This window comes from Xiphophorus hellerii, chromosome 22, assembly GCF_003331165.1.
Source record: "Xiphophorus hellerii strain 12219 chromosome 22, Xiphophorus_hellerii-4.1, whole genome shotgun sequence".
In the NCBI taxonomy this organism is placed as follows: Eukaryota; Metazoa; Chordata; class Actinopteri; order Cyprinodontiformes; family Poeciliidae; genus Xiphophorus; species Xiphophorus hellerii.
In genome coordinates this window covers 11146035-11173693 of record NC_045693.1, presented here as the reverse complement: position 1 = coordinate 11173693, position 27659 = coordinate 11146035, and the positions used below count along the sequence as shown (strand labels likewise).

Below are 27659 nucleotides of genomic sequence, written 5' to 3'. Positions count from 1 at the left end.
GTATAATGTTGGCCTGCACATTTCTTAAATCATCCAATTAACCACAATGCAGTATGTTAACACCGCCTCATTTGGGAATGATGACTGAGTGTTTGGATGTTATTTAACTGGGACAATGTAATTTCATCCCAAACTTCAGTAGATGAAGTATATCTTTCAGTTTTCAGGTGTAGTTTTATCCTCAGGAGAGGGAAAAAACTAATTAAATCTTTATTATTATTATTTTTAAATGTCTTCTTATGTTTAAATAAATTACAACTACAAAATATTACATGAATAAATGTACTGGATGTTATTTGTCCCTTTTTGTGTCGTTATTAGATCCGTCCAAATTGCTCACACCACTATAATCAGCACACGTTTTCAGGCGTAAACGTATCAAATGACCTCTCTTAAAGCTGGGGAGCAGTACGACGATTATCCGGACAGTGAACGCAACGCGGGTATGACGTACTTTGGTCGCCAAGGGAACCGTTGTAAATCACGGACTGCTGGCGTTGAAGTTGGAAGGTTTTTTTTGTTGTTTTAGTCGTGATTCCTGGACGAAGGTACAACTAAAAATGTTCTTTTATTTACTTAAAAACATTAAATGGGACCTGCCATAGTATTACATAGGGAAGGACAGTGACTGCAAAGCAAGTCACTTGCTAGCAAAGCAAGTCACTTGACTGCATTATGTCCTGAAATTCATATATAGATGAAAAACAACGTCGTTCACATCTGTTAGGCTGGAAAGGATGTCAAAACAATTTCTGACAAGGCTTTTGGACTCCAGTCAACCACAGCGAGAGACATTATCCACATATGGAGGAAACTTGGAACAATTGTGAACTTCCCCTGAAAAAAATTGTTCCAAGAATCTATGGTCAAGTCAAAACATGATAACGTCTAAAACAAAGCAGACAACACTTGCTTCAGTTAAGCTCAATGTTTATGGTCTAAATATTCTAAAGAGATAAGGGAGAAAGAGCTTCCATGTTTGATTTTTAAGGTAAAATATGATTCAAAGCATAGATTCACACCATATTAAGATTTTAAATGTTGCCTTGTCATATGATAGGCTATAATTTATTTTTTTTTAAACTTTTTTAAGCTCACCAATGTGTCTGAATTAAAACAATTCTGCAAAGAAGAGGTGAACAAAATTCCTCAGTGATGAAGAAAAATAATTCCCTGTCATTATGGTTTGGATTATTTTTGTCCCTGAATAAATTACAGAATCATTTGAAAACTGCACATTATATCTTTGTATTGAAATTTGTTTGATAATATGAAATATTTACAAGTTACCAAAAAAAGTAAATAAAAATAAACAGAAGAAATCTGCAAATTTTTTAGATACTTATTCCTACCTGGTAAAAACAATTAGGTTGCTTCTTATTTAACTTGATGTAGTTTTTTAAATAAAAGTTGGGAATCCATTATGATGCCTAAGTATTTCATACTCTTGTACTGGTGTTGGTTTCAGCTGAATCTCTCTGCAACTGAAAATGTAATATTCCTCAGGTAAAATCTGTACATCAGATGTTTTTATTTCTGTGTCTTTACAATGTGTTTACCCTCACAGCCATGTCCAACAGCTCTGAACAGAAAGATCAGTATTTGGGGAGCGATGTCCAAGAAGCGCAGCCTGCTGCTGAGGCTCCTCAGGAAGCAGATATCCTCACTGACTCCCTGGGCCAAGAAGAGAGTCTAAAGGAAAGAGAGGCACAGTCTCTGGACTGTGTGAGGAAAAAAGAGAACACCTCCGGCGCTGCTTTTGTAGACTCTGAGGTCTTGAGGTCACAACAAGATCAGGCCACAGATTGTTCATCACATGCAGGCACAAGAGAGGACACGGCTCCCACTGAAGCAGCTTGTTCTTCTTCAGACTCTTTGTCAGAAACGCCAAAAGATGATTCTGAGAGTGATTCCGACTCTTCATCTGTTCAAGCAAATACGCAACTTTCTTTGAACGATTCTGACGATGAAGCTCTGGACACTGAAGCGCAGTTAGAAGCGGTGGGAGTTACTGCCCAGCAGGACGACTGGGTGGGAGTTAATGCTAAAATGTACAAGAGGAAACTCCGAAAGGTGAAAACAGCCACTAAAAGCATGACATTAGGAAACCAGGCGCAGACACACACTTTTATTTGCTAATGCTTTGTGTGTGTGTGTGCGGGTGTGGGGGTGTGTGTGTGTGTGTTGCTGTCTCACTCAGGGGTTGAAGAAGTTGTCAGGACTGAGTTGGCCCAGCAGAGACCGCCTTGCGGTGTTCAGTGACGTCTTTGATGATGTATGTGAAGGCTCGCCAGTATTTGGACGCATCCTGAGGGAAATCAAGGTTTTTCCATTTCCTCTGTACCCACTTGCACATTTTTAGCATGTGCCGTCAGATGTATCCGAGCCAAGAGAGTGAGTCCCCGATGTAGTGAGCGCAAGTAGAGCAACCACCGGAACCTGGTCTTCATGCGTCAGGGAGCAGGACTTCTGAGGGCAGCCGCTCAGCTCTGCTGTTTCGCATGGAAACGTATCATTTCATGGAAGTTTCTTTTTCCACATGACAGCGTTGCACAACTCTGCATTTTAATGTTTCTGTTCAAATGGAAGCAATTGTTTCATTTACTGTCAAGGCTGACAAATGGATGACAAGAAGGCAAGAACTGGATGAAAACGTTCTCCTCCGATCCAGCCAGAGTCAAAATACAAATATAAGCTCAGATAAAAACACAGGCACTAATATTTGGTCAGCTAGATACAAAATTAAATAACTATCCTTCCAGATATTAGATGACTCTTCTTATCAGAATTGGTTGGTTTTCTGCTATAAACTTTAGCTTTAACGTTTTTTGATTTGGTATATTCTGCCATGCTCTGCCAGAAAACTTGTAAGATAGTTTAAAAGGCAGTTATCCCAGTTACTGATCAAATATATGCAAACTTTTGAATTAGAGAAAAATGTAAAAAAATAAATAAATCTTAAAAAAAAATTCTAAACATAAATATTCTTCCCAAACTTTCTGGCATTTAACAAATTTTGGTAAATCTAACTAAGCTAAAAGAAGAAAAGTTTTGTCTGATTTAACTTCAGACAGTGAGAAAAAAGTGTTTGCTTCTACTTGTAAAGTGTATGTAAACGTCTGGCAATTTCTTGTAATTATAATGATTTTCTGCTTACGGCTGACAAAAGCATGATATTTGGACAAATTAAGTCTGAATATTAAGTAAAATGTTGTTTTTGTCTTCCAGACTGAATATGATTTATACATCAGTCACTTGATGGACACCCATTCCTCACAAGATAACGTGGTAAATATAAATGCAGATAATGTCATACTTGAAAATGTCCAAAATAACATGCTACACGTTTTTTTTTTTACAATATAAATAAATCAAAACTCAATTTTCTTGGTCAGGCAGTTTCAAAAATAATGAAAAATATATTTGTATTTCTGAAGTATGGAGGGAAAAGAAGTTAAGATTAGGGAATTACTGCTCAATGAAAGTACAATACCCTGCAAAAGTATTCCTAACGTTCAAACATTTTTACATTTTACCACAAACTTTAGAATATCCGACTGGAGGTTTATGTGACACACCAGAACAAGTTGAATGTGTATGAATGGAAGGGTCTGTATTTCTTTCAGTTGTCTTTTGAGTTGCGTTATTTGTTGATGTGTCCGTTGCATTACAGCCGCTGGAGCCATTTGTCGACGATATCGATGATATTATAGTCAGTGATAACGAATTGGAGGGTGCAGAAAAAGGGGTTTGCAGTCTGGAAGAAGAGGCCAAAAGCGCTCTGGGGGAGAATAAACGGTACTGCAGTGACTTATTTAATAACAAAAGACCTGTAAGTCATTTCTAGTTTAACGCTTTCTATTCTCTTTTTTTTTTTTTTTTTCAGAGCTCAAGATGAGCTAAAGAACTTTCTGGATGAATGCAGTAGCACGAGGAGTGAGTCTGAGAGCAACATTTGCATGCATGCATCGTTGGTAAACCACATGTAAACATCTGCTGCATTATAGAGCCTCCTGCAGAGTATGCAGGAAGTGCACACTGTTACTTTCAACATGCATTTTACCAGGTTCTCGCACGCCAAACATTTTCCCTTCATTTTATTGTATTGACACATATACAGAGAGAGTATCTCTGAGAAAGCAATGCATTTATACCACCTGTAGTGGCGCATGTGTTCAAGCACAGACCCGTCATTATTCCCTGTTTTGCATTGACGCACGTTGCCCCTTCTGTGTGTGGGCAGAGACATCCCTGTCCAGAAAAGAGGACAGCGGGATGCCCATCGACGACAGCGACGTCGTCCAGCTCAGGAAACTTCAGATTCTGAATGTGTTGGAGGAGATCCAGCATTTAGAGGAGGAGATCCATGAAAGGATGGCATCTGCTATTGCAATTTCAGCCACTAAACGAAGAGTCAAAGCTCTACAGGTCCTAAAAGATAAAAGATCCACCCTGTTCTTCTCTAAAACCTCTTGATTAGCACAACTGAGCATTTTGTGTATTTCCAGGCAGAAACAATAAATCTGATAGTTTCAAATGACCGTCTGAGGACCCTTAGCAAGGCAGGACAGCTTTTAGTATTTTACTTTTCTCTGACTATAAATTTAAGTATTATTAGGTACAGCAGGATGCTTCACTCTGTGACATGTCCCTTTATTTTAAGGATCTACAGAACAAAATCACTTTGGTGTTGGACAGAGAGAAGCCAAAAGAGGTCGTCAGACGGTATGTGGTATATTACATACGTGTGTCATGTTACTGGTTTCTACATCTTCTTCTTTGTGTTTCTCCCCAGGATGCTGTGGAAAGAAATAGAAAGGGATCTCCAAATAAACGACGAATAGCTTCAGTCATCAGCATCTTACAGTCACACAGTATATGCAGGATACAAAATATCTGTGACAGGACGAAACTAAACCTATCCTTTGTCTTCCACTTCACAAATACACACTTCTTGGTGCTGGTGCATCATGGGAAATTAGAATAAAATACATTAAATCTATTTTAAGATATGTCAAAATGTGGAAATATCCTAGGGATGTTACTACAGTGCTGTTTTTGCTTTTATGATATACTTTGATGTTCTTCACATAAGTTTTAGTATTAGACATTTGGCACTTTCCATGTTATTTGGATAGCTGAAGCAGACACTTTTGTCAGTGTTATCAGCAAATTACACAATAAAAACACGGAGTAAACAAACTTGAATATTGGCGCATTTTTACCTATATAATCTGCGTGGAAATGTGTGAACAAATGACAGCTGTACCTTGTGGCAGGAGTTTAATTTTCTTCACAAACACAAGAGGGCAGCAGAGGAGCGTGATAAAAGTCCAATACTGGACAGATTGGAGCAGTCGTCTAATACTAACAGTTGCTTTGCTCCTGTTCTGTTTATTAGTTTCTAGCTTCATTTCAGTTCTGTTTGTTATGGTTCTTTATTACTTACATTTAAAGCTGCTCTTGAAAAGATAAAACCAACCTACTTCCTGTTTTCCCAATGGAAACTATAATTTAATGCTTGCCTCTGTTTATATTCGGTGCTGAGTTGTCAGACTGTGACCTTTATCAAAACCAGTAAGGAGAGTTTGAGGTTTGTGATGTCTTGAGAAAGGTCACGGGGGGGTGTGGGGGGTTTTAAAAGAAATATAAAGAGCATTTTCCTCTAGTTTCCATGTGACTCGAATGGTAAAAATCTACTTAACACGTCCTGACTAAAAACTGTGATAAAAGTGATCAAAGACGTGTTTAAGAATGACTAAAAATGAGAGAATTAGCTGAATTTAAGCAGCCTGTCTATGTGCTGATATGCTCGGACTTTTACCCCTGATATGACAGCGTGCCTTGCTGTCGACAAGAACCTTATCAAAGGTCAAAGTCTGCACTCAGGCTAACAGAGTCAGTGAGAACTAAGCTTTGGGATGTCCCTCACTGTCTGAGCTCTTCCTTCTTTTGAAACCTGACTGAAGACTGCTCGGACTGTAGCCAGCTGACGAACATGTTGCTTCGGACTGCGGCCCTGTTCCTCCTCTGTGCGTCTACAGGAATGTGTGCCACCTTGGGGTACTTCCAGACTGAAGCCTTGGAGGATGGGGAAGTTGCTGCTGTTGTTGCTCAAGATGTCCCTCTAGATTATGCTTTTGATGACAAAATATTTGGATCAGATAACTCAGGAGTAGACCTACCTGAAGTCCAAGACAAAGAGCCAGAAACGGACAAGGATAAGCCTGATGGAGATTCTGCCACTATGGAAGGGTTTGCAAAGAAAGCAGTTACTCAGGACCAACCTCCACCTGAAGAGGAGGTCAATGAGATCAGGCCAGTCCAGACAAATAAAGCCTCCAATAAACCACTGGCACAAGAAGAAGCAAGCAGCTGGAGCCTCAACTCCATCAGGGACAGTTTCCAGACGGTGCACGGATACTTCGACTCCCTGGTGGAGCTGGTCGGGGGACACAACGGTGTCTGTCAGTACCGCTGCCGATATGGTAAAGATCAATCTTGCACTTTCACTACATTTTAGCTTTGGTGCTGTCAGAGGTGTTGCTGATAACAAAAAGTGTTCAGCAAAATCACAGCAGATTTAAGGAATCCCCAAAAACTGTCCTTATGGTTTATTTTGATTATACATAGTCAACATGTTTTGTCCTGAATTAAAAAGGATTTGTTGACGGCGTGGGTCCTTTCTGTTATGCAATCAGTGCACAGAAGTTGCATCACATCTGACAGCAGATATTTACAGTAGCTCTGTGATTGGGATTTGTGTTTGATTACTAATGTTGTCTAACAAACCTCTGAAGTCTTCATGAATCATCTCTACACAAGATCAGCTGCAGATGTTCTCAAACATATGTTGCATGACACCTGACAGAGATCTGTAACAAACGTCTGGGACCTTCACAGAAGAGCTGTGTTCATTCTTATTCTTCCACAGGAGCACTCCCACTTCCTCGGCCCGGCTACAAGCATCAAGAACCCAACGGCTGCAGCTCGTCTCTCGTGGGCTTCCAGGTGAATGCTGCTGTAGGTTGCCTGCTCATAGCACCATCAGCGCCAACAATTATCCCAGTATTTTCCACCTACAACAGGGTTGTTGTTTTTTTTTTTTGTTAAAAGGAACGGAGAAATCTCATGGCCTTTTGTCATTTTGAGAGATTAGAGACACTTATTTTATTTAAATCAATATGACAGCATATTACAGCCATTTTATATATATATATATATAAAGAATAGGAAGAGTAAAGACCAAAATTGGAGAGAAAAAGCTAAATTTTTTAGATTAATCTCAGAAATTTTCTAGAAAAAGCGTGGACATTTCTGAGTCTCAAAAATTATTCTCATGCTTACAGGATTAGGTAACATTCAGAAACTTCTCAGAAACTTTGCCGACTTCTGATCACTTCAATTAGTGAAATGTTACCCTATTTCAAAACTTTGTCAGAGAAAAAGTTAAATGTATTCATCTTGATGATGACACAACGTGGATTATCTGTTCAGTTTATTGAACATTAAGCAGAATGAAAATGAAATTTAACCATTTTAAAAATTGAGGGGCAAAAATAAATATGACAGGATTTTTTTGACACCATTAGTCAACGAAAAACTCTAGCGTGACCCCTGGTAGCCACAACAATACCCTGTGAATTGGTGAACCAAGTTGACATATTGCTCTCTTTTACACCAGCTTGACGTGGGAATCCCTGCTATGACAAGGTGCTGCAACCAGCTGGATGTGTGTTACGACACTTGTGCTGTGAACAAGTACGACTGTGATGCCAAGTTTCGCTCGTGCCTCCATGACATCTGCTCTGACCTGAAGAAGAGTCTGGGGTTTGTGTCCAAAGTGCAAGGTGAGATTTTTGCAAAACTTTGGTTTTGTTTATTAAAATAACCTGGTTATTTTTAATAAACAGGAAGGAATTACAAAAATCATTCATGTATTTTTCTTCCATCAGCTTGTGAATCAATGGCAGATGCCCTCTACAACACAGTGTGGACTCTGGGCTGCAGACCTTACATGAACAGCCAGAGGGCATCGTGTATTTGCGAGGGAGAAGAGAGAGATGAACTGTAACACAGAACACTGTGGCCCACTCCTCTGTATATTTCAAAGATAACAGAGTCATGGACATTTCCACATATTACAACAAGAGAAGACACTTCTCAAGAGAGTCCTCTTAAAGGAATAGTTCAGAATATATGAAGTGGAGTTCAACTGAGAGGCTATGATCAGTTAATAACTTTAGGCATCTTAATTATGTATAAATTCAGATTAGATGAAGCTAACAGCTAGCTAGCTAGGGGGCTATTATTTTAGCTCAACAATTTAAACTAAAAATGCTTCTATCAGTGAGATATAAAGCTGTCCAGACTTTCACAGGCAGCAAGGAGAGTTAAGCAGGCAAGATATTAACTGCTTATAACAGAAACATGGAAAAATCTGAACTATCCCTTTAAGATTCAGAAATGAGGAAATTAAAAAGATGTAAATGGGGAATTCAGTGATTCAGAAGATTTATTAATACAGGGTCCAAACAGATATTGTGAGTCTGAAGATGGCCTTTAGCGTCTGAATTAATTGCTTATGCATATTTACCTCCTCATTGTAGGTCAAATTTGGTCTTCTATGACTCCATTACCATAAATTACTTGATGACTCCAAACAAAACACCTGATATGAAGATGAGAAGAATATTTTGGTCGGATTAATTTTCTCTTGATTGAAATTTCAAGATAATACCTGGAATGCAAGCGGCAGTGTGTGTGCTGCCATCTAAAATTTCTCACACATCTTCAATAACAAGTCGAATGCCTACTACACCACATAGTTTAAGTTATTTTTTACTATCTATCTAATTTGAAGTTAAATGACAACATTAGCTATAGGTTAGCTTCCAGAGTAATGAACCATGTGCATAATATCTGACATGCTCCCAGCGCTTTGATTAAGCTCAGCAAATGAGTCAAAATGAATCAGTGGAAGGGCCGTGTGTTGTTTTCCAAGTTAATGATGGTATGAAATTTAAACTAGTCCGAGTCTCGAAGCTGCAATCAATCCAGAGAAAATGTCCTTACAATGGCATCCTGATAAACATCTGCTGTGCTGTGGGCCCAGCCATCAGGTTTGTAATCTGAATGTCAATCATTATAATGTCAGTAATGCAGCTGTGAGACACTGAAGCTTGGAAGAATATGTGTATTCTGTGTGTATGTGTATTTATGTGTGTAGGACTATAAAGGGACAGTGCAATGGACTGTATGTCTGCATCTATTTGGTGCTTTAACTACCAAATAAACTGAAAGGGTCACCTCATTTGCAAGAGTAATTTATGTGTTGGCATATTTGCTACTGGTTGTTTTAGAGACACTCGTCTAAGGCATGATGTAAATAGGTCCTGTGTTCAATGTTTGCTTTTGCTGATCGTTTCTAATCCAAATCTCCCGTCGTGCACGTCCACGGCAGCGCTGGGTGCAGCGGGTGTCTCCTGACCCACACACCAACACCCGACAGTGGAGGAACACTTGCTGCAGAAACAGGAAGCCATATTGTTTTTGAGGCAAATGGCATCTTACACCGGTAATTCATTGCAGTCTGTTTCTACAGTACAGAGCAACTCACACATTCATGCTGGCTCCCAGCATGCTAGTTTTACTTACTTGGCTGTCCTTGCCAATGAACTTGAAGACGGGGACATGGTAATGCTTGGAGAGCTGGTCCTTTGATGAATACTGTGTCACCGTTTCATCTGAGATGCATCTGAGTGAGAAAAATAGAGTCAGAAAAGCAGTGGATGTTTGGCCACAGCACCTGCTCATCCATATGGGTTTTTAAAGGCAGTTAGTCAGCATCAGCTGTTCTAATCTAGAGAAATCCACAGATAGCAAATAAACAAAGAATTTGCTGAATGAAACGTGGAAAATAACCAGAGGATCAAGTGAAAAGGAATGAGAGAGAAATTAATAAATACTGGGAGTGTGAATGTTGGAACAATGAACCAGGCTGATTACTAACAGGTTGCAGGTGCGAGGGGAGAGAGAGAGAGAAAATGGCACAGGGGCCGAGAGAGAGTACGCAACAGAGGAACTAGAAAATAAATCTAGCACTAAAGAATGACTAAACATAATGAACCTAATAAAACCACATTACCAGACAAAAGAACTAAATATGGTAAACTAGAATCACTAAGACAGACTGAAGGAAGTTAAAACAGACACAAGGATGAGCTAATCATAGAAAGACAGAATAACAATGAAACTAGAATTTTTTATTTTATTTTTTTTCTGGACTACTTTTTGTCTTGAAATAAATGGAATATTTTAGGAGTAAATCAAACCCCCAATGCAAGTCAAAACAACCCAAGATCCTAACAGAATCTGGTTAACATCTTCTGTGACTGTACATTTATGGCGTGTTTTATTATCCCGTTGAAGAACCCAACTACAGCCCATTTTTAACACTCTGGTTGACGCCACTAGATTTTTATAATAATTTAAGATACTGCATTTGAAAAGGAAAAAAAGCCTCCAGAATCCTCCCTCATGTGGTACTTTTACACATATTTATGTTTCACTCCAAACCTACACAGGCGTGTTTGTTGCTAAAAAGCTCAATCTTTTTCTCAGATGACCCAAACACACAGATCCAATTATATTCCCATTAGAGTTTAGGAAACAACAAACATTTAAATTTATAATGGTGAGACAAAAAAACTCTTTGTTACTGAGACTTGTTAATTCCAAGATGCTCTTTGCTGCATTTCTCCAACTGTAAACTCAATGTAGGATGATGCTCCAAAAACACACAAACAACTATATATTTTTTAGACTTTTTGCACATACGAAGGGTGCCAATGCATTATTTTCATTTTAAGTAACCATAAATCTAATTGAATTATGCAGCTGTTCTGCTGGTGCCAGTACAGCAGCAAAGGGAAAATTCACACTGAAACGTAAAAGTGATAGGACTTTAAATTTTTCTAGCTCCAGCTTTTATGTTTTCACTCTACATTCGCCAGTCTGTCGTCTGTGCAGGATGACATTGCTTTGAAGAAGTTTGGATTTTTTTTGCCCTGCAGCTGTCAGGCATCCAGTGAGGTCTTGGTGAAGCTACAGCCGATTCTGTGACTCTTGCAAGATTAAATGTAAATCTGATCAGAACCCAAATCAGCTGTTTTCAGAGTGTTCTCCTTCATAAACAGCTGATTTTCTATTTCCTTTTTTTTACAGATTTTATTTTTCAAATTATTTTTCTTTTTTTTCAAATAATCTTTTCTTTTTTTTTTCTTTTTTGTAAAATTTAAATCTGAATAAGTGAAATACATAAAATCTGAAAAAATAATTTGAAGAAAATAAAGTCTGAAAAAATAGTGAACTGAATTAATGTAGTTTGAAATATTGCTTAAACAATATAAATTACTCTAAAAATGAATTTTTTGATTAAGAAGGGTTACAAAATTTAATTTTTGAGATGCATTTTTTCTTTGTTCTTTTCTTGCAATAATATTAAAACAACTTTAGTTCTGATCTGCATTTAAGTTACTGTCTGAGGTATGACTAATTCAAGTTAAATAACATAAATTTGGTTTCTTGTTAAGTAAACCTTGTGAAATAATAAATATAGAATATGAAGATATTTTTTTTCTGTGAAGTCATTTTTTTGGAAAAAATCATGTACAACAGAACAATACATACGGATGAAAAGCATAGTTTAAGTCTTTAGCTGTTTCAGGCTAAATAAATAATAAATAGATCGAATATTCACCCATCTTTGATGAGGTAATACTTCAGGGCCTGGTTGGCTTTGGGTCCTGGAGTAGCGAAACAGCTCTCCACCAGGACCGAGAGGCCCTCCACTCTCTCCTTCGGCTCCACCCCAAAGAACAGCGAGTCGTGGAGGTGGAGCTGCGGCGGGCTGCGGTAGGGCTCAGAGAACTCTGCGTTCTTGAACAGCTCCAAGTTAAACCCAAAGACGCCCTCGCTGTGGCTCTCCAGCTCCAAGGCCGAGCCCTGCAGAGTTGCCTGGTACCCGTCCGACACCTGGTACTCCCTGGGGAACTCACATGTCACTGGGAGCAATAACTTGCCGGTTCGGACTATTAAGTCCCTGCTGCTGCTGGGGATGCTCTTGGGCAGGCCCGTCACCAGGTTGGTCCCAACTATCTTGTTTTCTGTCACCTGGGAGGAAACATTTTTTAGCCTTCACCTTTCACCTTTAGACTCTGTTTACTCTCAGAGTGTAAAGCAAAGCAGCTGACCTTCACCACTGTGCCACAGGTTTTGAGGCTGAAGCTCAGGTTGATGTGGGTGCCATTGGAGACTCCTTGGCAGGAAGAGTTTGTCAGCGAAAGCTCCAGACCTCCAACAAGGTCTTTAGGAACTGACACTGTAATCGAGCTGGGATCACACCGGACTGGCACTGGGTGAGAATGAGAGGAATCGTATTCTCTCACTGTTCCCCACAATGACATAAAATCATGCAAATATACACACAATATAACCTATACCTTCCCAAAACTAAGAAATAGTTTTCTGGAACTTTCCTTGTGTAATTTCTGAAACTTACCTGAAACGTAGCAGGCACTCTTCTTGAACATACCAGGTACTTTGCTCAAACGTACCTGAAACCTACTGACTGACGTCCCAGATCTCACCAGGTACTTTCCTAGAAGTGTTCTGCAATTTATTGTTACTTCTCTGGAACTTACCGTCAGAAGTTGATAGTAACTAGTCACATTTACTTGAGTAACATTTTGGAAAATAATACTTCCAGGAGAGGTTTTACAACAATTTACTCTTACTTTTACTTGATTAATATTATCATGAAGTATTGCTACTCTTATTTGAGTAAAACTCCTGTGAGTATAACTTTATTGTAAGAAAAACAGAGATATTTTAGCTCACCTTGCATCAAATACCGACACACCTACAGTTTATGTCACAGTGAGACCTCTTGTTCATATACAAGCTTTGTTCTGGTGTTATTTTCTATCTGCTGAACCTGCTGTGCTATTTGGAGGTCAAGTACATGTACAGTAAACACTACATATTGTCAATGGAAGTACTTTACACTGTTTAGATTTATATACTATAAATACCACATGAGTTTAATATTATACAAATTACTTGTCTCCTTATTTCTTTTACTTTGTAATTAGATATTTGTATAGTATTGTTGTCAATTTAGGCCTCAAATGACCAGAATCTCACAGAATTTTATATTTTTTCTGATGAAATCACTGTAAAATATTTCTACTTGAGTATTTTTTGAGTACTCTATCCACTTTTCTTACCAGTTACTTTCCTGGAGCTTTCAATGTAAGTTATTTCCATAAACTTATCAAACGTTTTTCATGTACTCAAATAATTATTTTCCCAGAGTCTAAATGGTTCAAACTTTGAACTTTCTTGGTCATTTACCTGAAACTTTCCATGTACTTTTTTTTTTTTTTTTTTTACATTTTAGAGAACTTACTGGTCAACTTTCTGGAACTTACTAAGTACTTTCACATGCTGGACTGTATTATGACGTGACATGCAATACTTTACAGTATTCATAGGACTTATTGGGTACTTTCCTGAAACTTATTAGGTATTTTTATGAACTGAACAGTAATATGAAGTGGCACAAAATATGGGACTTTCCCATAAATTATCTGGTAAGTCACAGGAAAGCACATTGTAAGTTCTGGAAAGTAATATCATATGTGATAATAAATAAAATGTCCAGAAACAAAAAAGCTCAATGTGGCTGTTGTAATATTTTCTTTAAAATGGTAAAGTTGTTAAAGACGAGTTATTATAAAAACGATCACAGATTGAATGTAACTGTTATTGACGATGGAAATGCTTTTTATCTGTTAGACCCCTGGAGATAAATAAAAGCATGTGTCTACTCTTTATCTAAAACATCTACCTGCTTCACACACAGGCACCCACCCTGGCATGTGCTTTTATCTTCTCCCAGCTCCAGCCCTCGGGGACAGCTGCACTGATAGGAGTTTCGCATCTGGGAGCAGACATGGCTGCATCCGCCGTTGTTGACGTGACAACCTGCAATCTCTACAGAGGACAAGGAGCAAGGAAAGTGGTGAGAATGCAAAGCTGGTTCCTGTTTCATTATCTCAGTTTGGAGAGTCATATACCTCTACAGTTGCGTCCCTCCTCATCCAGCACGCGTCCTCGTCTACACTCACAATGCCACGAACCCTTGGTGTTCACACACGCCTCGGCACAGCCGCCATTCTCTTTATCACACTCATTTACATCTGAACACAGGAGACGCAGAGCCTACAGTCAGATACTATCATCAGATGAGTCTTGTTTTAATCCACCGAGCAGCAGATGGGTGGAGTTTATCACCTCCAGGCAATACATTTTCATTTTTCATAGATGATGATTGATGGGCTTTAAAATGGAGCTTATAATGCTGAGAGGAGCCCGGTGAAGAAATAATGACGGATGAAATAAGAGTGAAGAGTAATGTGGGAGTGCAGGAGAGAGTGGACGGAGTGAGGATGGAGAAAGTCATTTCCAGAAAGCCTGATTGGGTTTATGAGTGACTGATGAGATAATGGCAGTTTGTAGGTTTATGGGCTCCCACACATTGGACAGATGCATAAACCTTCTGCATGACATCAGAGGACATTACACTCATTCATCATTTTTAATAGACTCTGACCTTATTCAAACTTTTAAATGGATACGTCTGAAAAGTTGTCAGTTTTCATTATGTAAACAACGGACTGGATTGGCATAGCTTTTAATCCCAGTTATTTACTGAGAACAACCAAGAGAAATAGAAAATGTAAATACTTTTTAAACATTGTTATTTTGGGTTACTCTTAGCAAAGTTTTAGCACTTTTAAAAATGTAAATCTTCGATTTGCATTTCTGGTGATGCAGATAAAAAATTGCTAAAGACCCGTTACTTCCCTTTTACTATTAGCACGTTGTCCTTGCAGTCCTTTTACTATGCTAAATGAAAACAACAGGAACAGGATGTAAGAAAATAGAAGGTATGTGTTTCCTTGTATTATAATGCTGTCAAGGTGTGAGCACTCACTGCTAATACGGATAAAAAGCAAATAAAAACATTTGTGGCATGAAAACTAGCTGTATAAATGCAGCATTTTTTTGTGGTAAAAATAAACGTTATGAAAGAGGCATAAAACAAAAATCTTCATGCATTTAAACAATTATTTTTTCAGGATGAAATGATTATATAATATACTTCAGTGTTTTTTTAGGTGCATACGTTTGAATTGGTTTTGAAGTAAATATTATGTGAAATAAGTACATACACAACTAATTTTGTAGCAAAAGTTCTGGCATAATTCTGGCTCAACATTCGGCAAATTTTCTTATCAATATTAGTTGAGCTGTTTTAAATAGTTTTACCTTTGCAGGGTTGTCTTGGGTTATTTCAGTAGTTTCATTTCAACTTGCTTAAGACATTCCAAAAGTATAATTTATGATCTCAAGCCAATCATATTCTGGAACAGCAGTGAACCCACTTTAACTTAAACAATAAGCAGAAGTTTTGCAGGGAAAATGCATGAAAACACGTCAATAACACCTCATCATAATCCAACTTGCTAATGGACATTAGGGGTGTAAGTAAATTAGCCTGTTTAATCTTAGATTGCTTGTGTATTACAGAAAACTCCCTGTGGTTTCAAACTTTCACAAAAATGTCTGTTTTTAAGAATCATAAAAGTTGTTACTTTGTTATTACTTTGTGGGGAAAAAACAGTTTTAATAAAACATTAAAAACTCAAAATCAATATGCTATTCATTCATATGATGAGTGCCTTTGAACATCTGACCATAACTTCAGTTCATAACGTAATACTTATACTTTTCTGTTGAGGGATGAAAGTAAAATAAAACAAACTAAAATGTTTCGGCAGCAGTTTAAAAATGAACAAAAGTAGAAGTTTCTTTTTTTTCAGGAATGATGCATTAAAAAAGACTCATCAACGTTTTTTAAAAACAGTTTTTGTTTTTCTCATGTATCTTATTGTATTTACTCTACTTTTCCAGTGAAGAGAGAAATTGACCACTTGACATGACCGTTAAGTGTAGTCAACACAGAGAAACAAACAGCTCGTACAAAAACATAGAGGGGGTTTGTCAAAACAAGTGGGAGCTCAACCAGAATTCAATATGATTGATTGACTTGTTATTGTTTTTCCTCAAACATTTCCTGCTCATCTGTTTTCAGTGTCCTCTGGTTTATCTCTGCCTTCTGCACAGTTTATCTCTTCCTCCCTCCCCGCCTGTCTCACCCAAGCACGTCTGCCCGTCTGGTCCCAGGACAGTTCCCAGCGCACAGCGGCACTCAGGCTCTGGACATCTGGGACCGTTGCAGTCCACCTCATCACAGATATCATAGAAATCTGCACAAAACACACAAAAATAGCATCAGCCAAAAATGAAAATGCCTCCTAAACAAGCAGAACAAAAAGTTATTTACATATTTGTTAAAACTGTCACTCTGTTATGAAAGTATGAGACAGATCATTTGTGAAAAAAAACGAACTCCTGTCCTTATCCCACCCAGAATTCCCAGTCCTAACTACAGAACCAACCAATCAGAGCCAGGAGAAAGGTCTTAGCGCTGTCAATCATGCTTGTGTAGCACTGCTCACACTCTCTCCTCATAGCTCTCTGCTATGCTCCAGCTCCTTCAGACAGCTAATCTACCATGAAAGCTCAAACTAGTTAGCATGACTAATGATGACAGCAGATAAACAGTTTTCCTGTAACTGTAAGACGTTTCTGCACAATTATCACTTTGAGCAGCGTATACACAAGCATGATTGACAGTGCTAAGCCCTTCTCCTAGCTCTTGTTTGTAACCAGGAGCAACACATTTCTTGAGATGGCAATAGTAGCTCAGGGAGGAAGTGGAGAAATTTAATTTTATCCAGATTATCCGTCTCATATACTGTCAGGACAGTTTTAAGAAATATGTAAAAAAAAAAAAAAAACATCTTTTTGTAAAAGTTACATTGTAGCTGTAAGGAATCTGAACAACATCTGAGATGTTTTCTTACGGCCACAGTAAACGTGGAAGCAGACAGAAGGCCTGGGCAGGCGGTAGACAAAGTATCCTCCGGGACAGGCCTTCACATCAATGCTGGCGTTCCACTGGCAGCAGTTGTCCTTGAAGCTGGCGCAGACTGGCAGCGTCACAATCCCCTCATGGAGCTGCGGGTGGGTGCCATTGAGCCAGACGGGGGCGTGGGTCCCACAGTGGTTCTCAGAGATACAGAAGGTAGGCATCGCGTCCCCGGCCATGCCAGTGAAGCGGTACCACTCCCCAGACATGTGGCTGTCACACAGGGGCACGCTGGACGACCGGTTGACGTGGAAGTCCGAGTTCCTCCAAGGTTCGTTCAAGCTGATGTAGGCAGAGCAGGGGTCAAGAGCTGAGAAGAGAGGGTGTGCAACATCAAAAACATATCAAGTGTGAGCAGAAACTTTGAAAGACTTTATTACAGTCTGAAATATTACTGTCTAGAGCAAGGGTGCCCAAAGTCGGTCCTCGAAGGCCGGCATCCTGCAAGTTTTAGTTCTCTCCCTGGTGGTACCAACAATCTTTTCCACAAGTCAATGTTCTTCTTAGGCCTTCTAATGAGCCATCATTTGATCCAGGTGCGTTAAACCAAGGAAAGAACTAAAACATGCCTGGATGCCGGCCCTCGAGGACCGACTTTGGGCACCCCTGGTCTAGAGCAACATGTCCCTCAAGACAAGATATCAAAGATGACCCATTACGCTTCCCAGAACCGGCTAGGATGTTTTGTTTGGGCTATGCAAAACATGTTCAGTACATTTTGTTGCGCTAAATTGTTCTGAGGCAGTGACATTTCAGTCTGGTCAGTTTTACTGACTGAGTTTCTCTGAGTTTTGAGTTTTTTGTCCTTGAGATTTCTGCATTAACATTGTGCAGAGCATCCGACTCGGTTTGAGTCCAGTCAGGGCTTCTGAAGGCTCAGGCTCATTTTTCACCACCTTCCATCAGAGAGGCAGAATTTGACTCCCAGAAACTCAAAAACAGACTCATGCTGCCCATTTCTTACAGCCATTAGCTTTCACTCTTGGCTGATTCTTATGATCCTTCCCTCAGCTTGGCTCTCTAACACTTTCCACAGGTTATTTTCCAGTGCTGTGAGTTCTGGAGGCCACAGCCGTACTTTAATCCAGCTCCATTACAGTTGGATGGAGACCGACATTTTGGAAATCAAATCTGTATTAGTGAGAAAATATGTCACTTTAATTTAGCTTAATGTGAAACTAGATGAGACTCTTAGCTTTGATGTTCTCTCCATTAATTACACCCGAATCTTAATAGATGTGAATATATTTTTTCATGTACTTCAGGAAGTCAATTTAAAATGTGAAACTCATGTATTATATATATTCATTATAGACAGCGTGATGAGTTTCAAGAGTTTATTTTTACTAATTTAGATGATTATTGCTAGCAGTGAATAAAAACCAGAAAAACTGCATTAAGAAAATCAAAATGTTGCATAAAAATAATAAAAACAGTTTCGATTGAGATCACTACCTACACAATTATGGGGAAGACCTCTAACTCGACAATTGTCTACTAAACTGTCACTGAAAGTGGCTTTTATGGAAAGTGGAGTGGAAGAAAAAAATCCTGTGCACAAGCAACAAGTAATGAATGTTTAATAAATTCTTTATTGGTCACTTTGTATGTAATTATGACCGTATCTGAGTTTCACTGTTTAATTGAAATACTGAAATAAATTCTGTTCTTTTCTACTCTGTCTTATTTAAATTCATTGGCATGCACCTGTAGTTTAGAGCAGGTTTTAGAGTCTCTGCTTTGCCATTAGCAAACGTTATAACTCCCTCTAAACGATCTGTCCTGCTCATTTGGATCCAACCAAGATAAATGGAAACACGGGGTCAGGTGTGACTGAGGTAAAAGCCAATGAGCTGTCAACACAGAACTCTTTATTCTGAAACTTCTGTCTGTTTTCAGTTGTTCAGCTGAAAAAAAAGTGGAAGCTGTAAACAAAGTGCAGAAGAATAGTCAATAGTTTCTCTCCACTCCATGTCCTCTCAGCACAGTAATTAAGAGGCAGATGCAAAACAAAAAAGACATGACAAGCATGGGTAATGCGGGCGAGAGTGAGACTGTTAATGAGTTTGTAGATGGACCGGAGAAACAGCAGGAGGTTGATCTGCTCAACATCCTCAGTGACAAGATGGAGGCAGGAAACAGGTGAGCTGGTAACACTTCACCGACAATCTGCTCACTCAATTTTATCTTAAGTATTTACAGTATTCAATAAATTAGAGCAGCTGTAAGTTCTGATCAGTCTAATTTGTCAGATTTAAAGTAGCTTTTGAAAATGGACAATCTTTAAGAAGGTGCTAAATATGATTTTCATTATGCCCAAACTTCTGTTTTTTATTGGTGTGATGTAATAGTTTAATTTGAAATATGTTTTTATAACCTGTAAGTGGATAAACATCATAATTAACAGAAATAAAGTCTTTCAAACATTCATCTGTGTGTAATTAGGTGGTAATTAGCACTTTTTTTCCTCTAACCTGTCACCATCCATCTCTCCTCTTATTGTCTAAATAGATAAACAGTAACAGAATACACACGGCTAGCACTCTTCAGATTTTTATCTGCAATTTAAAAATTGAAAACAATTTATCCCTTTAGCACCCAACTTAACAGCTCCGTCATACTTTATGTTGGCCCATCATGTAAAAAGGTATGAAAGGGTCACAAAGGTTACAGTTACATTTTGTAATGTGTGGATTTAATTCAAATTACTTTAACTACAATGCAAAGTTTGTCTATTAATATTTTTTAGTTTCTGATAGAAAATGTGAATTCTGAGATGTTTGTTCCTTTCAGAAGGAGTAAACACAAAAACAACCTTTTATGGGACGAATGCGTAAACTAAAAGCTGCATGAGATTTTCCTATCAGACACTTCATCTTTTGCACCGGGCAATAAAAATACCCCCAACATTAACAACAATTTTTTCCTCTGGTGGAGACATACGACTGACCCGAAGCTCTCCAGTTCCAGCTGCACAGAAACGGCTGAGCGCTGACTCATGAGGACGGATGCTAATGTGAGCGTTAAATCTTCCAGATGGGGCCTGAGCAACTGAGTTTGGATGAGTCTGAGTAGTGTTTATTTTTGCCTTATTTATGTATTTGTGCCTTATTTTAATTTAAGTCTAGTTATTAATAAAGCTGGAGATTGCTATGATTTTACAGCCTCTGTATTAAAACCATTTACTTCAGTACTGGTATTCCTGGAAGAAATGTTCGCCTGTTATGTGGACGATAATCTCTGGGTTTATTTCACTCAAAAAAAAAAAAGGACTGGAAAATGTATCATCATCAGAAATACTGAGATGGTTACTTTGTAAAAAAAAAAAAACACAGTTAAAAGAATGCATAACCCTCATTGTCTTACAATAAATCAATAATTTTCCTGCTTTAAACCAATCAGCACTAAAATTGTTTCTATTTATCAGGAAGATATGAGAGAGATTGTTCTACTACTTTACATTCACAAAGTTTCACAAAGTGCTCAATTTTGGAGGCAAGTCATGAGGTTTGATGAAACCAAACTGGACGTATTTGGCTATAATGGCTGTTACAAATTGCGTAAAGGAAGTGGGTTGCAAGTGTGAGATCAGAATCTAAACAGTGAAATAAAATGTAGGTGGCATCATGTTGTGTTGGTGTTTTGCTGCATAACTGATGGACTTCAAAAAACAGATGGCATCATGAGAAAAGGGTATTATATAGAAATATCAAAGAAATATCACAAGTGATCAGTAAGGATGTTAATATCAATGAGTCAAATATATCACTAAATTATGTACAAAGTTGCTCACATCAGAGAAAAATAACAAGTTTATAAAGTGCATGTAAATGTCTGGTTTCAAATCCACATATAACAAACATTCATGCACTGGCCACTTTAAAAAGGTTGTGCATCTAAGACTATAGGAGATATTATACCGTAAGACTAGAGGAACCATGTAATTTAGTTTTGCAGCAGAAGAAATGACTGAAACACGGCTGGTAAGATATAAACTCTTCACTGCATGTTAACCGTCTGAACAATAATTGGTGTATAAATACATGAACAATTCACTCACCTACACCTGCAAGTCCAAGAACCTTCTGCAGAAGATTGAGAATAACTAAGAGCATCATGGTGGATTGTTTTATCTGAGTTCTTCACTTAAATAAGCTTACTTCTCATGTCTGTCTTAAATAGCTGCCTCTTATCTGTGTCATATTGGAAAGCCTCTTTCCCACCTTGAACTCTTGACCTTCCACTGGCCAAATCCACAGGAGAGACCATCCTTCCATTGTTAGTCCTCTGTCCTCCTTCCTTCATTTACACTTTATTTATTTGCTGTTGTGCTGGGAATGATTGGAGTGACTGGTTTAGCATAATGGATCTTGCAGTGCTGTAAAAACTACACTGTAAAACATTTGTAAAGTAAAGTTAACTCGAAACTCAAAAATTAAACTTTATCAAGTTGATTCAACAAGAGACCTTAACGTTGATCTTGAACTGTGAGTTGTTATAACTTCCTGTTGTGATTTTAATCACTTTACTTCATATTATGCAAGAAAACTTTCACTCAAAATGTCAAGTTAAAATAGTTATTGTTTTAAATTATTAGAATTTAAATTCTTGACTCAACTGAACAAAATATCCAATAATGTATGTTATTAAACATCACAATTGATTATTTATAAACCTTTATTTTGAACTATGTGAGAACATTGTTCTCAACCACTGAATTAAAATGAATATTTGCTTTAAAAACACACAAGAGGCACATGGAGATTTGAGTAGAAGTTAGTAAACACAACTAAATGTGGCCTAAATGCAGCTTCAATCAAGATCGGTTTAAGATCAGACCACAACATATCAATCCGATTTAAGTGCATACTTTGACTGGGCCATTTAAAACCTTTATTATATTCCCATTTACATCAGGACTCGCTGGTGTGTTTTGGAAAATGTTTGAGTTGAACAGAGATCCAAATACTGTCCTTTAGGAAGCAGGTTGACCAACATTGACCACCTCAAAGTTTTCCTACTGGTATGATGTTCTTTTTCGCCAGAGCCGCGTCCATTTACATTTACAGAAATAAACACTTAAAATATAGAATTCTTTGTGTAATGAATTAAATATACTTTTTGTTTATTAGTTAACTTTAACCAAATATTACAAGGATTTATAGATTGATATGTCTTAATTTCACTCCTACACAAAGCGAATGTGATGTGTTCCGTTTACAGATATTTCCAGTAAAACCAGATGCTAATGAAAACCAGAGAAAGTCATGGATTTCTATAAACATCAGCTGCACAATAAAAACAAAGACTCTCACTGGGACCATTAGCTCCAAAACCTGGATAAGGATTTTATTGATAATTGAATTACATTTCTCTTTTATACATATTTCATAAATGATACAGGATTTTACATTTTCTTTCTTTCTTTATTTATTTATTTTTTGTTTCGCCAACATTACAGCATCATGTCAACTGAAGCAAACAAAAACAACAGAGTAGAATAGGTCCGAATGAAGTACATGATCCATTCAATCCTATGTTCTGCTTCAATCTTAAGCATGTCCAAACAAAATCAATCACAAAAATCTGAAGCTCAACGCACATCAAAAAATGTAGAGTAATGATGATACTTTGGAGAAAACAAAGGCGAGGATGGGTGAAAAGAAAAGTCGGAGGTGCTCCCAGATGATTTTAAAGCAATAAACTGACGCCTCTCTTTTAGCACAGAGGCTCTCAGGCCTTCGTTGTTGGGACTTTTCACTTATCGGAGAACGAGGACACACAGTCAGGACCAGGATACTGGGAATACATAAGATAAAAAATGGACTGGATTTAAGCAGTTGGTTGGCTGGGACTTGGATGACGTCTGGCAGGCTGGACTTTAAAGACGCAGAACCGCCTGCTGTCCCTTTTTACAACTAGGAATCTCTACAAACGACGTTCCTTAAATTATCTTTGCACGTATTTGAATAAATCATCTTTTTTTTTCTTTTTAGATAAGTTTCCATGTAAACATACATTCATGCAACACCCTCTTTAGCATAAGTTTCCCTATAATTGATATAGTTTGTTTAGAAAAAAATAAAGACAAACAAAAGGCAGTAAACGGTGCATGGTATGATTTGAACAAACAAAAAAAAACACGGAGAAAGTGATGACGGACAAAGAGACAGCAGAGGGGAGGAACCAGACCACAAACAGCCAACTATTACAGGATCTGAGTGTATTGTGTGTGAAAGCAGATATATTCAGGAAACATCAACTATTACTTGTACTGACAAGCAGCAAAAGAATCACAGATGCAGAAACCTTCTTAAATTTTTGCACCATTTAAACATTTAAAAATGTATTTCCACTTCGCAAACAAACCCGTTTCTGCCTTTCTTTGTCTCTGAATCTGCCTAACATTTAAGTCCAAGATCTCAACACAGATTACGTCATTTATTATCCAAAAGGCACAATTTCTCTAAGCAATAACACACACAAACAAACACACACAATGCACCAGATAAGGCTCTATCCTGTCTTTAGATTTGCAAGGCTAATTAATGATTCGAGCCCAAAGCATGCACTTTAATATGAAAGATCCGCTCCCCAGCAGGACTCGAGCTCAGGATGGTCCTGAACTCCATGCAGGAGGATGTTGGGGGACGGCGCCTCCCCGCTGCACAGGCCGAGTGACGGCAGCTCAGAGTCAAAACAACTGGCTTTGTCTTTGGAGCAAAAAGAAATGATCAAAAAAATGGGCTTTGGACCACTAGGGGGCTCACTTTGTACTTTTGTCAATTCGCATCCAATATTCCTGTGAAGAGTTACTCAAGCCATTTCTTCATGCCAAAAAAAACAATTTTTTTTATCACTTCACAAAGTATTTACATGAATTATAGAGATAAACGCGCATATAACAGTCAAATCTCACAGATGATTTTATATATTTTGTGAAAACTTCTAATTACACCATATTTCCTCTCATTTAGGTTCTGATCCCTTTTTGAACCAGTTCACTCATATGAAAAAGAACAGAGTTTGACTCCTAATCAAAGCAAGATAACTCTGATCAGCCATCTGCTGGTGGATTTCAATTATTGGAGTCAGACAACCAGTAGAACATGAGCAGGTAAGAAATGTCCTAGAGGGCCCCATCTAATGGCAGATGGTACCAAACGACTGAAAGTATGAAGGGATAAAATGGTGAAGGGAGCGAAATGCCGAGACCCCTGCTGGGGCCGACAAACCGGACCCTGAATAGAAAACTCTGCCGTTCTGAAAGAAGTTCATGGAGTAAACATTTGCAAAAAAGCTTTAGGCATGGGCCGGCTACCGGTACCAAGAGTTTTAAAAGTTACCTTTTCAACAGTGCTAAAATTGTCATATCGTTCCCTACAGACTAAATCTTTTTTTTTTTTGAGAGGCTTTCCAGTAATATTTTGCTTTTCCAGGTGTTATGGAGCATAGACTAGCTCAATGCTGCACACCACCACTCAGCTGGCTGAAGCAAAAGACAAATTTGACTTTTTGGAAATAGTTCTGAAACCTGAAGCAGTGCCACCTGCTGGTCTCTGTCTGCTACTGACTTGAGAAGATCGACTTATTAACGACATTTAATCTGACAAATTAAACCGGTCTGACCAATTTTCCTCTAAATACTGAAAATCTGATTATTTATTGGATCAAAACCAAGAAATCCCATCATTTGGGTTCATCAGGGAAGAGAACATATTCTGATGCAGTTTTTTTGAGTAAATAAAATGTTTGATAAAAGGATAGTCATATGCTTAGATGGTGATAATCTTGTAACTCCTTATTTTTTCTGTTCAATTGAAGACTAACCTTCTGATTAAAGTCAGTGTTAAGTCAAATGTAAATAAAAATTAACATCTGCACGGAAAAGCGTGATCGGTGATAGACAGAAAAGTGGCAAAAATGTGTAGCATTTTGCATAAAGCAGTTATAAAATAACTTTGAAATTTAGTGAGGGGTTATATATGCTTGCAAAATCTTTAACAAAATTGTAATACTTGCATTTATTTACATTTTTGGTGTAGCAGGATCAATTTTCCGTTTTAAATCAACAAGATTAGGTCATTTGATAAGTTCAGCCCAACACAGTAAAGTCACAGCATTTTGTCCGATGTTTTCCTGCAGCGAGAATCTCATACAAGCCCATGCCTAAAGAAAAATCAAGATATGGTTTGAATTAACAGTGTGTTGCAAAACTTCATGGAGATGCTGATGGACGTCAAAAGGATGCGTGTAAAGAAGGTGCCCAATTAAGTACAAAATTGCTATAATGCTCCTACACGTTCACAAGTTTCTACTGAGGCCATACCACAGCATGCAGTCTACCCTGCCTTGTCACTGAGAGCAGGGGGGGAGGCCATTACAGCAGCAGTGGGAGGAGAAAACTCTGACTTTATTCCGTATCATCTTAGGATGAAATTTTATTTATTTATTTTGCATGAATCGAATTAGGTTATACTCCAACATAAGGGCAAGTTTTTCTTCAACTTTATTGAAGATATTGCACAATACTCTGCAGCAATGGTTGGTTAAAGAGATAAAGCACAGCATTATTCACATTGCTGAGAAATACATTTATTTTGTAGTTAAAGCCATTTTTCACCCTGATCTGGCTTCAGAGTTGCTTCCTCCCTCTCAGAGACCATGCACAGGAGCTCTTCTCTTGAAAATGAACGCCGCATATATATTGTGCACTTGTCATGAAAATGTACAAAGCTATTAGTACAAGGTATTTCTTGAATACAGTGTAATGCTGTTGTTAGTAGAGTCCTTTTAGGAGGTACCAATGATTTTTTATTTTTTTTAATGTTTGTCGGAGAGCTCCTCCCCCCACTGGAAAACAAAGGGGAAAAAAAACTAGCCTCTGGTCATTTGTTTGATTGTATACATATATACCCATATTTTTGTCATAACAAATATATTATGGCTTTCAAAATAAAAAGTGCCAAAATATTAACTTTTTTTTTTTTTTTTTTTTGGAATAAAAGAACACACAGTGATGTTGTTGTCGGTAGGACTCTCTGACTTGCGGATGCCAAGCCGCTTACAGGACATCAACAGGAAGAGAAAACGAGGCGTTCCTGCTTCCTGCAGAGATACAGATGCTCCTGACGAAGGGAAGCTGCCCGTCACCTGGAGGAGGCGCGGCTCGACGGAGAGGGAGGGGAGGCGGCAGAGTTCGAACGCAGGGAAACTAGAGTCTCCATGATGGTGCGACTGCAGTCAGAACTTCCTGTAAACTTGTCTCTTGAGCCTGCACAGGCCGGGAGGAAGAGTGCGCGCGCGTGTGTGTTTACCGTCGCGTTTGGTGATCCCTCTTCAACACACACACACACACTGACTCAACAAAGGCTGCTCCTCGCCATGTTCCCTATCTCAGAGTGCTTACAAGCAAGCGAATTCACATTCATCCCTGCGGTTTACCGGCAGGTCGCCCCTCCAGAGTTTGAGGCTAATCCAATTTGCTTTGATAATCTTCACCGTCTTCGTCTTCCTCTTCATCCTTCAGCTGTGAGAAGTCTTCAGTTTGAGGCATTCTCAAATTCCAACTATAGATTTTAGCCAGGAAAGAAAAAGAAACAACCTTCCACAATAAACAAAGGGACAGGTAAAGAAGGAGAGGAGGATAGGAGGGGTATAGAGGGGGTTATCAGACACCAGAGGGGGGAAGGGGAAGAAAGAGGGTCGGTTCCAGGAGATCAGAGATGAGGGGAGTCACGCTTGCCATCAATTTTTGTCGCTGGGCAGCTGCTGAATCGGGAGCTGGAGCTGGAGCGGATCCCTTAGGCGCTTCAGGTCCAGCTCCACCTGGACAGAGAATAGGAAAAATACAAAAACATATAACAATTATTAAGTTAATTGGTCAAAAACATCATCTATGAGCATCCAATTTCCAAAGATGATGGAAATTGGATTTATAAATTTCCATTCTGAAATTTACAAATCCAATTTCAGAATGGAAAAATGTGTTGTGAATATTAATCTAAAGCTAGTTAGTTAAACCTTTATTTCACCAGGCAAAATATTGGGAACAATTTCTCATTTGAAATGTTAGCCTGAAAGTACTAAAACACTTACAAATTTAGAGAGGAGAGAGGAGAACATTTACATACATACAATGAGCAATGTGCTCATTCTGCAAAACAGTTACAGGACTTCTTAAAAAGATCCTTTAGTGTGTGTTAAAAGTAGGAAATGAAATCAGTGTTGAGATGTAGTATATTGTGTGGCACAAACAAGACTTGGTTTTAGGGATTTTTGATGTAATAACATGGAGTACACATTATATAGTGAGATATAATGCTTGTAGTATCTGATGCTGTAGCGACTGATTTAAATAAGGAGGTGAAAGACCCAATAGGGTTTCCATATAGAACCTGCAAAACCAAACATAGAAAGAAACACACAAAAAAAGAAAGGAAAGTAAGAAGGGAAGTAGGTGAGGATGGAAAGAAAGGCAATGAAGGTGAGAAAGGAAGTACAGGAGACAGGAAGGGAAATAGGGTGCAAAGAAGAA

At 38.3% G+C, this 27659-nt stretch overlaps 4 protein-coding genes across 7 annotated transcripts in view; 2 read left to right on the top strand and 2 right to left on the bottom strand.

Moving 5' to 3' along the window:
• Positions 1 to 417: 417 nt before the first annotated feature.
• Positions 418 to 5208, top strand: LOC116712514 (uncharacterized protein C6orf118). 2 transcript variants are annotated; one of them, XM_032552281.1, is made up of 9 exons: positions 418 to 548; positions 1568 to 2073; positions 2201 to 2323; positions 3229 to 3288; positions 3674 to 3798; positions 3887 to 3936; positions 4244 to 4428; positions 4664 to 4725; positions 4796 to 5208. In XM_032552281.1, exons 2-9 carry the CDS (start codon positions 1570 to 1572, stop codon positions 4842 to 4844), a joined length of 1158 nt encoding a protein of 385 aa, XP_032408172.1. In that variant the 5' UTR covers positions 418 to 548; positions 1568 to 1569; the 3' UTR covers positions 4845 to 5208. The 2 variants fall into 2 exon arrangements, with proteins under 2 accessions (XP_032408172.1, XP_032408171.1); XM_032552280.1 differs by having other exon boundaries at positions 4509 to 4725.
• Positions 5209 to 5876: 668 nt separating this feature from the next.
• Positions 5877 to 9313, top strand: pla2g12b (phospholipase A2, group XIIB). Of its 2 annotated transcripts, none has more exons than XM_032552282.1 (4): positions 5877 to 6488; positions 6935 to 7023; positions 7685 to 7850; positions 7956 to 9313. In XM_032552282.1, exons 1-4 carry the CDS (start codon positions 5999 to 6001, stop codon positions 8072 to 8074), a joined length of 864 nt encoding a protein of 287 aa, XP_032408173.1. In that variant the 5' UTR covers positions 5877 to 5998; the 3' UTR covers positions 8075 to 9313. The 2 variants fall into 2 exon arrangements, with proteins under 2 accessions (XP_032408173.1, XP_032408174.1); XM_032552283.1 differs by having other exon boundaries at positions 5878 to 6488; positions 6935 to 7011.
• Positions 8498 to 21387, bottom strand: oit3 (oncoprotein induced transcript 3). Its single transcript, XM_032552279.1, has 9 exons — positions 21183 to 21387; positions 17058 to 17432; positions 16287 to 16397; positions 14142 to 14264; positions 13936 to 14058; positions 12255 to 12415; positions 11762 to 12174; positions 9658 to 9757; positions 8498 to 9525 (listed from the first exon to the last, which is right to left on the bottom strand). Exons 1-9 carry the CDS (start codon positions 21238 to 21240, stop codon positions 9373 to 9375), a joined length of 1617 nt encoding a protein of 538 aa, XP_032408170.1. The 5' UTR covers positions 21241 to 21387; the 3' UTR covers positions 8498 to 9372.
• A 1053-nt stretch (positions 21388 to 22440) lies between these two features.
• The window catches only part of mcu (mitochondrial calcium uniporter), a 64609-nt gene continuing 59390 nt past the window's right edge, over positions 22441 to 27659 (bottom strand). For both annotated transcript variants that reach the window (XM_032552918.1, XM_032552919.1), the window contains exon 9: positions 22441 to 26950. In XM_032552918.1, the coding sequence (XP_032408809.1) occupies positions 26870 to 26950 (81 nt within the window). In that variant the 3' untranslated portion in view covers positions 22441 to 26869. The remainder of the gene's footprint in view (positions 26951 to 27659) is intronic.